Source organism: Lissotriton vulgaris, chromosome 9 (genome assembly GCF_964263255.1).
Source record: "Lissotriton vulgaris chromosome 9, aLisVul1.2, whole genome shotgun sequence".
Classification (NCBI taxonomy): Eukaryota; Metazoa; Chordata; class Amphibia; order Caudata; family Salamandridae; genus Lissotriton; species Lissotriton vulgaris.
In genome coordinates, this window is record NC_141697.1 from 68,373,743 (window position 1) to 68,389,038 (window position 15,296).

A 15,296-nucleotide genomic window follows, 5' to 3' on the forward strand; every position below is an offset into this window, starting at 1 on the left:
AGCTGTGCAATTTTGAAAATGCAAGCATGGAGGGTGCAATTACCTTTAACCGATCTGAGATAGGTAAACAAAATAAAAAAGTTTTGGCAGCAATTAATTAAAATATAGAATATTTTTTTTTAAATGGAGGGGGCTACAAAAGGAGTGGATTGGGGTAGCGGGGGAGGGGAATGGGAACTGAAGCAGACAAGGGAGGGAGCAACAAGGAGGGGGAAGTCGGGGACGCACACGAGGAGAGAACAAAGTTAGGGCAAAACGCAACAGCAACAGAGCGTTGAGGGGGAGCCAAAAGAAAGGTCTGAAAGTGAGCAACACTGATCACTAGGGGGAGAGAAGCAGATGGATGAGAGGATTAACATGGAGCGCGACGGGAAAAGAAGTACACCAGGGAGACTGCTGGAAAACACATACCCTCTTATCAAGCAAGAAGAAAACAAGTTGTTCCGTAAACGTAAGCGCTTGACAACACAAGTTAAGAGGCTAAACTCCAGGAGTAGGACAAACAAGTTGGACAAGGTAAGCCACAGAATAAGAAGCAAGGGAGAGTGAGTGACAATAAAGCCAACCAATGGTAAGCAATGGACAGGTTTTAATCCCACTGTAAATTCATGGAAAACTGACAAAAGGTTTGTTTGCAGGCTGGTGGGCTCGACCTTAGGAATCAAAGTTGAACTCAAGGAAACAAAAATACTACCAAGGGCCTCTGTTCAAATTATCCCAACTGTGTTACAATACTTGAATGCGAAGAGCATCAAATGCAGAACAAGGCTGCTTCAGAGCAATGCATGCTGTGGAAGATGTGAGGAGATCCTTTCTGATCCTCGTTAGGTAGTGCCGGGTAATTTTAAAGTAACAGTGTGTACTACAGGAGTGCATTCTCCAAATCCCGAGGCCCTTCACAGAAAATGTGTCTTTTCATAACTCCGCTATTCTGGAACTTGAGTGCGCCCAGTGGATCAGTAATTGCACTGAGTAGAGGGACACGCAGGGGAGTTTCTCTGGACTGTATTTTGTAGATGTACTGGGACTTTATATCACTGCGCTTTAAGAGCAAATTAACATTCTTAACTATATTCTCTACAGAAATCAAGAGTCAGCAGAGAACAAGGTCTAAAAAAGATTTGTGGAACTTGTTCTGAGGTTTTAGTTAGTGCAGTAATGTCTCATTTTTTGATAATTTTATTGAAATTTTTAGAACAAGCAAATTCATTGGTAGCAAATCATACATCACAGTTAAAACACATCTCTCCATAGACAATCGACAAATGTAAAGGAGGCCCCCCTGAGTGGGTGTGGTAATCCCCAGACAACGCGATTACATAAGACTTGGGGTCTTCACATTGGTATTAAACCGAACCATTTGCCCCACATTTACCGAATAGTTCCGGGCAGCCCCGGGCCTCGAAGAGAGACTCCTCCTGTAGACCACACCAATCTACCCCCCTCCTCCATTTCCGCACCGTTGGTGTCGCCGCCTGGGACCAGAGCGCTGCGATGTCCCTTTTCACCTCCGCCACAGCTGTTCCCAGGAAACGCTTGTCTGCTCTGGAGCCATCCAAGCCATGGAACACCCCCAACAGCAAGCGCTTCGGGTCATGGGGAACCTCCCACCCCAGGGCCTGCATGAGCTCGAGTTCCACCCCCCTTCAGAACGGCGTCAGGGCCGGGCATTGCCACACCTTGTGATAGAAATCTGTAGGAGTAGAAGCACAGCGCGCACACGCCGGGGAGGATCTCATGCCGGCTCGGAAGAGATGTGCCGGAGTGAGATACACCGCGTGGGGGTAGTAAAGTTGGACCAGGCGTAACCCAGAGGATGTAGTCAGGGTTTTAGGTGCCATAAGGGCGTCCCAGAAGTCCGCCTCTTCTAGAGGACTCACCCACCCCCTCCCATCGCTCCTGAAGCCGGTCAAGGGATGCAGGGCCATTGTTCACCAGAGACCGGTATATTCAGGAGACCCTCTCCCCAGGTTCCCCATCATCACTTGAGCCTCCAGGGGCAGAATTCCGGGAGAGAGGTGGGGGCTGGAATGTGCGTGTGGAGAGCATGTCAGAGTTGTAGGTATTTATAGAATTGGGAATAAAGAAGGGCGTGGCGTTGTTGTAGGTCAGCAAAGGATCGATTTTGATCTCCCACTCGCACACCTCCTAGCAGCAAGACCCACACGAGGTCCTAGCGGCGGAACGCCCGCCCCCCCCCCCCCCCCCTGCCCAAGGACAAGACCTCCCTCAGCCTGGCCTCATTCCATAACAGCATCCATCTGGTAAGCCTCAGGTCCCATTGGACATGACGGAGAGATGTACGCCAGGCCATGAGCACCGTCCTAGTGACTGGGGGCAGGGCCTGTGGTACTGGGCAGCCGTATAGGAACCCCTGGATCTGTGCAAAGTCCATGGTTCTGAGCTCCACCTGGTACGCTGGGTCAGACCTGCCGCCCACATACCAATCGTGGATCACGGTGAGTCTCGTGGCCAAGTAGTAGAGGTGGAGATTAGTAACTCCCATACCTCCGTCAAAGGGGGGAATACAACTGTGTGCCAGGGACATTCGCGACCGCCCACCCGCCCGCTCCTTCCCCCCCCCACAGAAACCGGGTGAGTGTGCCATCCAGTTCCCGGAACCAGCTACCTGGGAGGTGGATCGTGATATTCTGCAGAATGTAAAGAAAGTGGAGGAGAATCATCATTTTAAAAAGCACGCACCTGCCCAGTGGGTTAAGGGGGAGGGACTGCCAGTTCTTGAGGTCTGCCTTCATCCGAGCGACCAGGGGAGCGACGTTTAGGGCCCATTCAAGCTCGGGCAGGAGGGTGACCCACATGCCCAGGTATTTGAATGATTGCCTCCGGAGGGGAATCACCGCCTGCCAATCAAAACACGCCCGAGAAAGGTGCAGAGGGACCAAGGTTGATTTTGCCGGGTTAAGTCGGAGCCCCGAGACTCGCTCAAATGCTGAGAGGGCCTCCAAGCATCTATTGCCCGAGCGGTCCGGATCGCCAGATAGAGCAGAACGTCGTCTGCATAGAGAGCGCTCTTATCGACCTGGCTCTGGTCACAGGTCCAACCCCGGATGAGAGGGTCCTGACGGACAAGCGCCGCCAGGGGCTCCATCACCAGCGCAAATAAGAGCGGTGAGAGCGGGCGGCCCTGACGTGTGCCTCTCCGAATCAGAAATGGTTCGGAAAGCTCACCATCAATGAGGACACGGGCCCTAGGGTTAGTATAAAGGACCTTGATCAGGGGGCGGAAGGGAAGACCAAAGCCCATCCTCTCCAGTACATCCTCAAAGTACCCAATTCACTGTGTCAAAAGCTTTCTCGAAGTCGACGAGAAGCAACGCCAGATACGGGGACAGCTGATGACAGTGGGCCATAGCCAGATGGCGCGGCGAATACAGTGACAGGTGCCCCTAGCGGGTATAAACCCACATTGATCAGGATGGACCAAGTCTTGCAGGAGGGGGCGGAGTCGCTGAGTTAACACAGTAGCTAAGATCTTGATCTCCGTATTGATCAGTGAGATTGGGCGATAGTCCGAGCATTCCGGGGAGGGCGGCTACGTCTTCGGAATTACCACAATAGTAGCCACACAGGATTCAGACGGGAAGGACCCCTCCTCAGCCACGTGGTGGAAGAGCTCCACGAAGTGGGGCACCAGGTCGTCTCAGAAGGCGGCGTAGTATTCCTGGGGGAACCAGTCAGGTCCAGGCGTCCTGTCAGAGTTCAACAGGGAAATTGCCCCGTGAATTTCTTCCGGGGTGAAAGGGCTGTCCACGGTATCAGCGCTTTCCTGGGGGAGACAAGGCAGCTGGGTATCGGTCTCCTCCAGCAGTCCAGCCAGGGAGGCGCCGGGAGGGCGAGCGGTGTTTAGTGCTGCATAATAGCTCGCAAACGTTTACGCAATGGCCAACTACGTCACCTGGCGGGACCCTGTGGCCTTCTGGATCTCTAGGATGATACGGTTAGCTCTGGGGTAGGACACCAGGTTGTGGAGAAGTTTGCCATTTTTGTCCCCCATCCATAAATAAGTGCCAGAGCATTTTAGCGGACTCCAGGGAGATCCGCCGAATCTCTTCACGGACCAATGCTAGTTGTCTAGAGGAGTCATTGCTACTATTGGTCAGTTGGACACGTTCCAGCTGCACAGACCAAGACTCCAGGCGCACAGCCCGAGACTCCAGCTGCACAAGCTGGGCAGCCTGTTCCAATAGTTTCGCGTGGACCAGTCCTCTGGCCACACCCCGAGCAACCGCCTTACCAGCCTCCCATAAAGTCCCCGGTCAAGGAACTGAGCCCATATTAATGGAAAAGTAGAGACGTAGTTCCTGGCCGAGGGATTCCACCAGTACTGAGTCCTGCAGGAACCAGGCGCTCAATCGCCAGGTCGCCCTTTGGCCCGCAAAGGGAGGACCCAATACGGAGAGAGATAGGGGAGTGGTCTGAGATCCCTCTGGGCAGAATAGCCGCCCCAGACACCAGTTGGCAGTCCGTGGCAGGCAATAGGACAAGGTCTATTCAGGAGTGGGTATAGTGAGCGGCATATGTGTGGGTATATTGCTCCTTATGGGGGTTCCACACCCTCCAGACGTCGCAGAGGCCCACGGCCGAAGACCAGTCGGAGAGGCTCTTCGCAGAGGCCAGCCAATGTGCCGATGGGACAACCATCGCATCTCAAGAGGGCTGCAAGACAGCGTTAAAATCACCCCCGACTACATTGAGGCCCTGAGGAAAGGAGGAAATCACCAGTGTGAGGCGCCGAAGGGTGGATGCCAGGAGCGCCGGGGGAACGCAAGTGCAAAGGAGGTTCACGGGGTAACCCTCAAATGTCCTCGACAGAGCCACATACGTCCCCGGTGCATCAGAGTCGGCTTTAGCCAAGGTAAAGGGGAGCCCCTTTCTAAGTAAAATGGCCACCTCCCGGGAACCCCGGGCAAAACCGGAGTGCCAGACCCGGTCAAACCCCTAACGGGCTAGGAAGTTGCGTTGTGAGCCCAGAAGGTGAGTTTCCTGGAGAAACAGAATATCGGGCATGTGGCGGCGGGCAGCACGAAGTACAGCTGTGCGCTTAATTCGGTCGAGAAGACCATTTACATTCCAGGAGAGGTCTATGAAAAGTGTAGGAGATTTAGAGAGGTGAGATGTGAATGGTGCAAATGCATGCAGGAGACCATGCTCGGTCCAAGGGGAGTCCCCACCCAGACTTAAAAGACAAAGTTAGAGGAAATAACGATGTGTATGTCGACTGTGGAAGCATGAAGGAACGCGTGGCTACCAATGAGAACGAAACGCAGTGGCCCGTAGGTGGCTAAAAATAACAAACTGTTGGGAGACAACGATCTCCACCCTCCCTCGCCCCCCCCCCCCCCCAACTCACTCCCCACCCTACACTTCAAAAAAGGAAGCATCTGTCGCCCTAAATAATGCTAAACCACCAGAATCCCCCCAAAAGGAGGCAAACAGCTACGGTAAAACTGTTAGCAACAACAAATGCAGAAAAATGGCTGAGTCGGACCCCCCTCCATGTATTCGGATGAAATGCTAAAAGCTAAAGGCAAAGAAGGACAATCATGTAACAAATAGAGTGCATAAACCCAGGACTGCACTATGGTCAATACCCCACCAGACCAGACAATGGAGCCCGGGAGAAGCAGGTTTGTGAGGCCAGGAGCAATCACAATGATAGGTGGAACCTCAGGCGTTACAAATGGTGTCGGTCATGTCCCATCCTCCACACCAGATCCACGGATCATAGGGCTCCCAGACAGGTCAGACATGGCCCATCACAGAGTTTCACTGGGACCGGGGACGCTGCCCAGGTCAAGCGAGCGCCGGGTCTGCGCCTCCGGCGACCGGGAGCCCCTACCTCGGCAGCCGCCTTGCCTCCGAGACCCGGTCCGGCGCCACTGGGGCTTCAGCGCAACCTGGCTCGGCTGCTTCCGGGCAGGAGAAAGGGCTGCCCCCGGCAGGAGGGGCCGCTCCTCTGTGAGCCAGGTCCACGCAGCCTGGGGGGAGTCAAAGAAGAATGTCTGACCCTGCAAGATCACTTTGAGCCAGGCCGGGAAGAGGAGCCTGTAGCGAAGGCCCATGGCCCTGAGTTTTTGTTTGACGTCAGCGTAGGATCGGCGTTGTGATTGCACTTCCCTGGAGTAGTCTGGAAAGACCATTTTGGAGTTCTGAAGTGCAGCGGCCCCAGCTCCCTGGCCGCCCCAGTATAGCTTCTCTGTCCCGGAAGTTGAAGATTCTAAGGATGATGGGACGAGCAGGGGCACCAGACAGAGGTTAGGGAGCTAGAGAGCGATGGGTCCGCTCCACCACAAACCAGGGAGAAAGTTTCTCTTCGGGCATCCAGGAGCATAAAGGTGGCAGTGCGATCCCTCTCCACTCCCTTCGGAAAACCCAGGCGGCACAGGTTGTTTCGGCGTACCCTATATTCGGCATCTTCAGCCCTACGGTGCAACTCTGAGGTCTGCGTCTGAAGACGGGCCACCTGCGATTTGAGGATACCCACGACGTCCTCCACCCTGGAGATACGGGACTCCGCCTCAGTGATGCGTGCTGTGGCCTTACGGAGGTCTTGGCGAATTACGGCCATATCCACCCGCACCTCTCCTATCTTACTTTCTACGGAGGCCTGCGACGTGCTGATCGCCTGTAGGATGGTCGAGAGGTCTCCCCAGCGAGGCCCGACGCGTCCGACTGTCCGTCAATTGGGCCCTGATCCGAAACCGCTCCATTGTAGTTTGGGTTGTGGGAGCGGGGGCTTGAGTGGTGCGAGACCTACCCATGGTCTCCAGGAAGGCCGACAGGCGGGATCAAGGGGGGGGGGGGGGCCCAGCTGTTATCCCTGCCACCCGATATAGTGGCCGAACCCTCTTCCCACACGCACGGCCAGTCAGCGCCGCAGACACTAGTCCACTTCAGTCACCCCCCCACTGAGATCCGCCGGTCTGCACACTCCTGATCTGCACTTCCAAGATGGCGGAGGGCACGGACAACATCCACAGCCCAAGAGGGAAGGAAGTCCTCGGGTGCTGTCCCCTCAAACCCTTGTGGGCCCACTGATAACCAGCCGCCACCCGCACTATGGTCCCCGACCCTAGAGGGTGGCTCGCTCACCAGGGCAACACCGATGATGAAGGGCTGGTAGGCCAAACCATGGGAGCACCCAGGCGTGACTCAGGCAGCCCAGAACAGGCCCAGGGCAGGCGACCCTCAGCCGCAACACACTCCGCCGGGGACCCCGCACCGCAGTCCCACCGCGACCGGGCAGGTCCACTCGTCTAGTCGGTGCACGGCACACCTGTACCAACACAGTCTAGCCCCAGCAACACCGGCTCTATGCTGCTCCTCGCAGCTCCTCCAGCGGGACTCCCACAGCGCCGGGCCGCCACCGTCTGCCGCAGAGACCGCTGCGGTACAGTTGGGGGTTGTGTCCGCACCACCCCCAGCGGGCAGGCGCGCCACTCGCCAACTTCGGGCCCCTTCGCTGCTCCCCCCGTAGGTCCCCGGCTCCGCCGGTTCAATCCGAGCACCACTGCAGCCCCGGCTCCAGGGCGGGAAGGTCGATCGGCTGGGTGTTCCGCCAACGCCAGCCGGCCTCACAGGCAGTGGGAAGGAGAGTGCCAGATCTTCAGGGCAGGCATCTCAGGGCCCGGGGCAGGACATCGTAGGGGCCGCCATTTTGAGTGGCCCAGGCCGAAAGTGATTCTGCGGAGGCAGCAGAGACCCAGAGCGGCTTCTTAAAGACACAGGGGGACAGCAGGCAGCACGGGGAGCCACGGCAGGTAGGTGGGGGTGGGGGGGGAAGAGTTAGATGCAGGCTTGTAGCGGCGGATGACGGAGGGAGGTCCAGAGCACTCTCGGAGTGCGACCTCCAGTTGACGCCTCAAGCCACGCCCCCAATGTTTACTTACTTTTTTAAGTAATTCCAGGTAAATGAGAGTTGCTGGAGTATAGACAAGTATGCCTGATTGCGCAGAACTTCATTGGTAGATTATGAAGTAGTGTTAGATTTCTCAAAGATACAGGGCTTAGCTATCCAGGTTTCTGAAGGAACTACCCAGTTACAGGGACATGATTTGGGTCATTCAAACAGCACAGATTTTGGTCAAAATGTAACCAATACTGCCAGCAAGGTAAAACAAGTTATCTATGTTTGAGCTGTAACAAATACAATTAAGTAGAATACAAGTGTTCAAATAGTTTTACTTACTAGACAAGAAATTCAGGGAAACGCATTTAATAATTAATCTCTCAACTTAAAAGCCAAGTTACGTAGTATTACACGAGGTAGAAGCTGTGAATGGAGTTAAGGGGCCAAGGTAAGTGGTGGGATTCAAGACTGTGGATGACCCCAACTTTAAGAGATGAAGAATTTAAAAAAAGTGAAAGCCAAACCGAGTCAAACAAAGTACACTTTTAATCAAAAAGCAAAAGTCGAAACTAGTTGCTTCCAAACTATTTAATGTTAATGAAACTCAAAATGATTTGACCATTTACCAAAGAATCCTACGGCTGTTAGTAACAGGTGTCCTAAGCAGAGCGGTTGCAGCCGTTTTTAATCACGCAACAACGCCTTCAGGTGGACACAAAACCGAACATCTTCAGGGTAGAGTTGAAAAAGGAGCCCATGACGCTCAGATTGATAATACACACAGACCTAAAAGCAGCCTTCGACAGTGTTGATCGCCATCTTTTGTGGAAAAAGCTGCGAGCCTGGGGTATCCCTGAAAAGCTTTTAAAAGGCATGCTGTTATTCTATTCAAACACCTGGCTAAGGATTAAGATAGGTGATGGGTCCAGACTCTCTAGGAAGCGGACAACCTCCAGAGGCTTAAAACAAGGGTGTGTTCTGGCCCCCCATCTTTTTAATTTGTTTTTATCTGACCTCTCTCAAAGGCTGGACTGTACCAATTCCCATCCACCAAAGCTTGGCGAACTGAGACTTTTGCATCTCTCATGACGTGGTACTAATGAGCCAAACAAAGATCGGCCTGCAAAGATGCCTGAATGAAATGTCAGTTTACATTTCAGAAAACAAACTTGAAATAAACACATCCAAAACAAAAACTATGGCGATTGGAAAAAAACAGTTAAAAAAAACAGACAATCTGGCTTAATGGAATCCAACTCGAGGAGGTAAAAAAATACAAATATTTAGGCCTTTATATTGACAACTCAAGAAATCTTACGGAGCATACAAAATATATGTCCCAGAGATCAAGCGCACTAACATTTGCTTTCAGCCTATTAGCCAAAAAGCGGAAGGGCCTCTCCTATAAACCTTTGCTCGCCGTAATGAAGGCAAAAATCCTGCCAACTCTAACATATGCCAGCGCGGCCTTCCATGGCGAGGATGGAGCGCACCTAAATCAACTAATAGCTTCCATCTATAAAAAAGTATTCCAGATGCCAAGGTCAGCTTCCCCAGCCCAGGTTCGTCTGGAATTCGGCCTTACAAATGAATAAGTTGGCAGAACGTACGCGATGGTGAAAACCTGGTATCGATTCAAGCTAAACGCTGCTACATCAAAAATCAACGAGGCCATCTGGTCTGAACTAAACCAAAATAAATCTTCTCCTTTCAATAAATACCTTTGCAATTCCCTTTTGGCCACATGTACGACAGAAACATGGAACAAAAACTTATCGTACCAATCGTTTAAACAAGTTGTATATAAAGCATCAAAAACCCATTCATTGCTAGTGGACAAAAATATCCCAAGATCAAGGTCGCACGCCTGGATGGTGATAAATCACTATAAGTCCCTTGCACCAGCAGCTTATTTATGCGAAACCTACTCAATTAACGTAAAAAAACAACTTATGGCACTGCGTTTTGGAACACTACCATCCCAGGCTGAGCAGCCAGCTTGGCTGCACACAGGCCCTAAATCATGCCGGCTGTGCGATCACCACAAAGAAGACTTTATCCATATAATTTGCACATGCAAAAAACTGTGGGCTGAACGTGTAATCTTATTAAAGACAAGTTTCAACGAAAGAGGTATTAGATCCTGCAGAGCCTCAATAATGGCTTGCCTAAGCTCATCAGACCCCCGACTGCATGGCAGACTGATCAAATTTCTTAAAGCCTTTAAAAAGCTTTGTTAAAAGGGTCAGAAGCTGGGCAAACGAGGTCTAACTTTCTGCATGGAACTTTTAAAGAAACAAAATGATTTTATACTTAAATTCCTGCTTTCAACTGCTTATTGTAAAATTGCGCTTTTGCTACTTGTTTTAAATTGTTATGGTTTTAACTAACTAAACAATAAACATTACTTTTACTTTACACAGACTGCAATGTAACCATTAAAACAGGGACGGAGCGGGTGAATGGAAGCCCTGCGTGATTATAAGAGAAGTGTATCTTCCTATTTTCAATTGCTGAGCTCTACCTCTCAGCAATGAATAGAGACCTTAGTGAAATATCAGATGCCCACTTAACTTAAGTGAAGTTAACTATAGCAAAAGCTGCTGGCTTTCATTAATCCACACGTTTCACCATATGAAGGAGTCAGGTTGCTTTGGTTCTATAAAAAAGGTGAAAAAAAAATAAGAATTGGTTGCTGAATTTGCTATGCTATTCAACACTATTGATCCGGTGATTAAGGTTTGTTTGAAAAATTGCCTACATTTTCTTTGCATAAGGTATGGTGGAACTCCCCTTTCCAGGGCCCCTTTTCATTGCGATTTACAATGAATTGCTATGCTGCCACGGTCAGCCTCAAAAGCAGATGTAACGCACTAGGTTATTTGGACACAAATCCTGACACTGCACCAGGAAGAACGGTTTCACATACTGAGCCTTAGGAAAATACAGGCATAAATAGCAGAATACGTATTGCCACTGGCTACAACAAAAATCGGAAAACAAAACTCAGAAGGCAAATTTAAGAAGCTTCTTTGTGTTTTACAAGAGAGAATGTTGATTTACATTACTAAAATAAATGTACCTTTAAAGTACAATGATTCTCAATTGTACCTTAAAAGAAATGAGATGTACACTGATAATTATAACACGTTTGACGCCGTCTACATATTTTGAAAGTGATAAGCAAACATCAAATTAAAATATCCATTGCCAAGCCTGCCACGTCGTTCCAAGGGATATGGAGTTAAGCAGGCTTTTAAATACTGAACATAAACATTTTAAATAATCCGTACGGAACTATCAGCGGACAACCCAGAATAATTTTACAAAAGGATGCAATCGTCAGTCAATAAAAAACATAAATGGAATTAATCAGAAGATAAACGTGCCTATTAGCTGTAGAACTTAACGCGAGGAGCCGCGAGGTAAGGCTCAAAATTAACGAAATTTCTGAGACAAAGTCGCAGAGCCTGTTCAACACCCCTACAGTCCATGTGAAGCAAACACAGTCTACACTCAGGTTCACTTTAGGGATGAGGGGCTAGGGAAGGCAGGTGGTTTAGGTAGATAGCTAGCCCCCGCGCCTCCAGCACAATACTTAGGTCAGCACGCAGGTCCTATAGTGAACACCCGAACCCTAAATGACGTTACTACGGTTTTGTGTTCATGAAGCTGGCCCCAGAGATCCTGAAATGCCTTACCTCCGAGAAATTGACAGCCAGAGGGATGGTGCCTGCCACGTAACACCCAACCAGCATAGCCAGTGAGAGCAGGCTGATGGAGCTCAGGTCATCCATGGCTCCCCACCCGTCACTGGCCGCCACACTGCCAGGCGCCAGCACCTCGAATCAGAGTGTCAACACTGAACGTCCTTCTGTTTGAGTAAACACTGCAGACCATCAGCTCACACCGTGCTGGTCAGAGCAGGATATTCATGGATACGGCTGACTGGCAGCTCTCCGCAGGCAGACTCGCCACTGACCACTCAGGTGGCCCCTGCCCGCTGCTGACACTAATCGTCCGTAAATCCAGCCTAATGTCCGTAGTTCTTTATTGAGCCTTCAACGGGAGACATTAATCGGTACTTTCAATACTTCCGGGTCGACACACAGCCAATCACCTGGCTGAAGACATTGAGAGAGGCGTCTAGGGGTAGGAGGGACTTGTGACGTATAAGACGAGCAATGGTTGGAGCATTGGCGCACCTCTGACAATGTCACAGTGTGCACGCACAAGTTTTCTATGTTCTCATTGGCTGTAGATTCAGCACGTGCGCCTGCGCTAAGCAGGCTGGGCGGGATTTTACTGGCAGTGGGCAGAAGACCAAGGACAGTCAGCGTGACGGGCCTCACAGGAGGTGCTTGCCACCTGTACAGGCCTCGCTGCCGTCACCCACGGGCCTCTCACGGAGTGAACGGCGTGGAGTTGGATTCTGGTTGCCTGTGCAGGCCGTGCTGCTCTTATCCATGGTCTGCATGGGAGGTTGGGGGGAGGCGGTGACGTGGCTGCAGACTAGCAGCGTTGTTGTCTTTCAGTGATCAGAGCCAGCGATACTTTGAACCCGGACCCAGGCCTTGTTATGCTCTACCTGCCAGGTGTTTTATACAGCTGCATAGTTTCCCACGCATGATGGCGTCGGTGCGTCATGCGCTACACCAGTTCAGATATTTTTGTTTGAATACTGGGACTTGAAGTCGGGGGCAGGGGCTCAACTAGAACCCATATTTCGGTGGGTTAAAAACAGCCTCTATAATGTTGAATCCAAAGCACATAAGGCATGTTTTCACAAAGGTATTTCAAGACATCACCCCTATTGCTAATTCCCTGATTCCTTCTGTGCAGGACAGTATGCTTGGGAAATATTTATAATTATGAATGCATAATTTAGTTTACCCGTTTGGATGTTGCAAAATATTCATGGGTGAGGCTGCCATTAAGTACAGGTCTCAAAATATTAGGCTTACTTGCAGTGCCTAATCTGAGTTGGTGGGTGCAAGTGGAGTCCACTTGCACCAATTTTTGGATCCTGTACTAAGGTTTCCTCATCAGACTTTGTTCCAGAACAAGAGAGAGAGAGGGAACACAAAAGGTGGAATTGCGAAAAAGAGAGATGGACAAATATGACAAAACGAGAAAGCAAAAATTAAAAAGAATCTGCAAGAGAGAGATAAGTGGGCATTGAGTGCCTGGTGGTAGATGAAAGTGGCACACATTAGAATCAAGCCTTGGCAGTGTTAGTATTCAGCTCTCTTGACATTTGAAATGGGTGGGCACAGGATTCTGAGCAAAACTTGGGGGCCCAGCTTTTATGATTTTGTGAGTTAAGTAAGGACTGCTTTGTGGGATACCACACGTAAAGTAAGGGTAGGTAGTGTGTAAATCATAGGTTTAATTCCCCAAATACCATTCCTTCTTCCGCAGTTGTGCGCCAATGAGTTGGTAATATTACTGCATGTAAATGCACGTCCACACACCTGCGCCACACTAAAAAAAAACAATGGTTATTGTTAGCACGCCACATTGAACAGTTCCCATATATGTAGATATATTGAGCCACAATTCAGTAGGATGCACCAGACGGTTCTCGATGAGCTGGCAGAAAAGTTGATTTGTAGGGAGTATTATGGGCAGACATGCCATTCTCAATGGCAGAGACCTACCTAACTACAGATACAAAGTTACTTTTTAAGAAGATTTGTCTGTGTCCCTGTAGAGATGGACAGGCTCAAAGGCAAGGGAGAGTTCAGGAAATAGGTGTGCTGGTACTCTATTTGAATCCATTCTAGAGTTTAAATCAAACCGTGTGGAAATCAGTGCTGCTTTTGTGCCACAGCCATACCAGAATCTGTTTTGGTAATCTAAGAGGTTACTTTCTCCAATGAATGTAGTTATTTGTCTTGACGCTGAGCTTTCAGTCTATTTACCTATAGACAGTTTGTTATTGTCTGGAAGGTAGAAAGGAGACATTGTTTGAAAGCCTCTTTGTTTTAGGGCAGGGGTCTCCAAACCGGTCCTGGAGGGCCGGATCCATGCCAGATTTTTGGGAAATCACCATTGAGATACATGTAGTTATTTTAAAAATCTGGCATGGATCCGGCTCTCCAGGACCGGTTTGGGGACCCCTGTTTTAGGGAGTTCTTTTGAGAAGATAACTTTATCCAATGAGTTGTAATATTTCTGGCCAGATCATTTGCAGAGCTAATAATGAGGATATTCTTGCATATATGAGCAGGACATATTTCTACCAGTGATAGTGCTGGTCTACAAGCTTTTGCATCCTATTGAAGTCCTGTGTGGTCAGGAGGTTAAAGATGAGTAACTGGTGATTGTTTTCATAATTTGTTTTCTAGTGAACTCTGCAGCACTGTTGGAAATGTGATTGGGCATTGGAGAGGGATGGAGGGGGGTCTAAAATCATTTGGAGGTTTGAGAGTAAAGCACGTGTTTAGGTCTCTTGACCGCAGTCTACTTTTCAGGCCACAGGTAATCTCTACAGAACATAGGACAGGTACCTCTGAAGCAAGACAGGCATTAGGTAGATTGGCTTCAGTCAGCTTTCCCTGCTACCTACTCATAATTCTAATGCATAGTCTGTCAGGACAATATGCACAACCTCGCTCCATGGAGTCACTGTCATTCACTTACTAAGATTTAAATGAGAGTCCAATGCACAATGGGTGCAGATATTAAATGTGTAAGATTGTGGGCAATACATGCATGAGAGGAAAGAAATGAAAATACGATTTTGAATAAAACAGAGGGTTAAAAACCACTGCACTGCTTCTGGATAATGAGTTATGTCATGGCAATCTATGACATAACTGCATGCAGTAGTCTAGAAAAGTTAATATACTTGTATAGTGCTGTAATGTGAATTCTTTTTTACAGAACTAACACTATTAGAAACAAACTAATCCGCTCTTTAAAAATTAATATCACAACAGCCAATTGATCTTATGAAATTCTTGACTGCTTTGGCAAGCATGTTTTTTTTATCCCGTAATACTTTGCATCTTGGGATTTTCAGACCCAACATATAATGTAAAGAAAACCCCTAAAAAAAAAACACATGCTCCATAATGAACCATTGTGGTGAATGGAAAGCCAGGAATAGTTGTAGGTGTCGCACAAAACAAAGGGCAACTATGCAAAAAGTTTATAAACAAGTTTCACTTTGTGATTTTTGTCCTAATTGTTTTGAACCAGTCAAAGGCTATGCAGTGAAATCATGAATGTGCAGAAATTCCATGTCGTATAGATGTTAGAATTCAAGTGATAAATCTCAAACATTCGAAGTCCTCTAAATTCTGAAGCTTGCTAAAAACGGACTGCCCACCACAGTGACTGGTCCAAGGGCTATTGGACCAATGCTATAGCATCACTTACAGCCCTTTGGTCATTCTGTGTAGTAACAGCAACTGAACTT

At 49.3% G+C, this 15,296-nt stretch overlaps 1 protein-coding gene across 2 annotated transcripts in view; it reads right to left on the reverse strand.

Moving 5' to 3' along the window:
- The window catches only part of SLC39A9 (solute carrier family 39 member 9), a 155,970-nt gene extending 143,543 nt beyond the window's left edge, over window positions 1-12,427 (reverse strand). Inside the window, exon 1 of one of the 2 annotated variants that reach the window (XM_086937040.1) lies at window positions 11,572-12,427. In XM_086937040.1, coding sequence (XP_086793166.1) covers window positions 11,572-11,667 — 96 coding nt within the window. In that variant the 5' untranslated portion in view covers window positions 11,668-12,427. The remainder of the gene's footprint in view (window positions 1-11,571) is intronic. The other variant, XM_086937041.1, reaches the window with a different exon arrangement.
- Window positions 12,428-15,296: the final 2,869 nt, after the last annotated feature.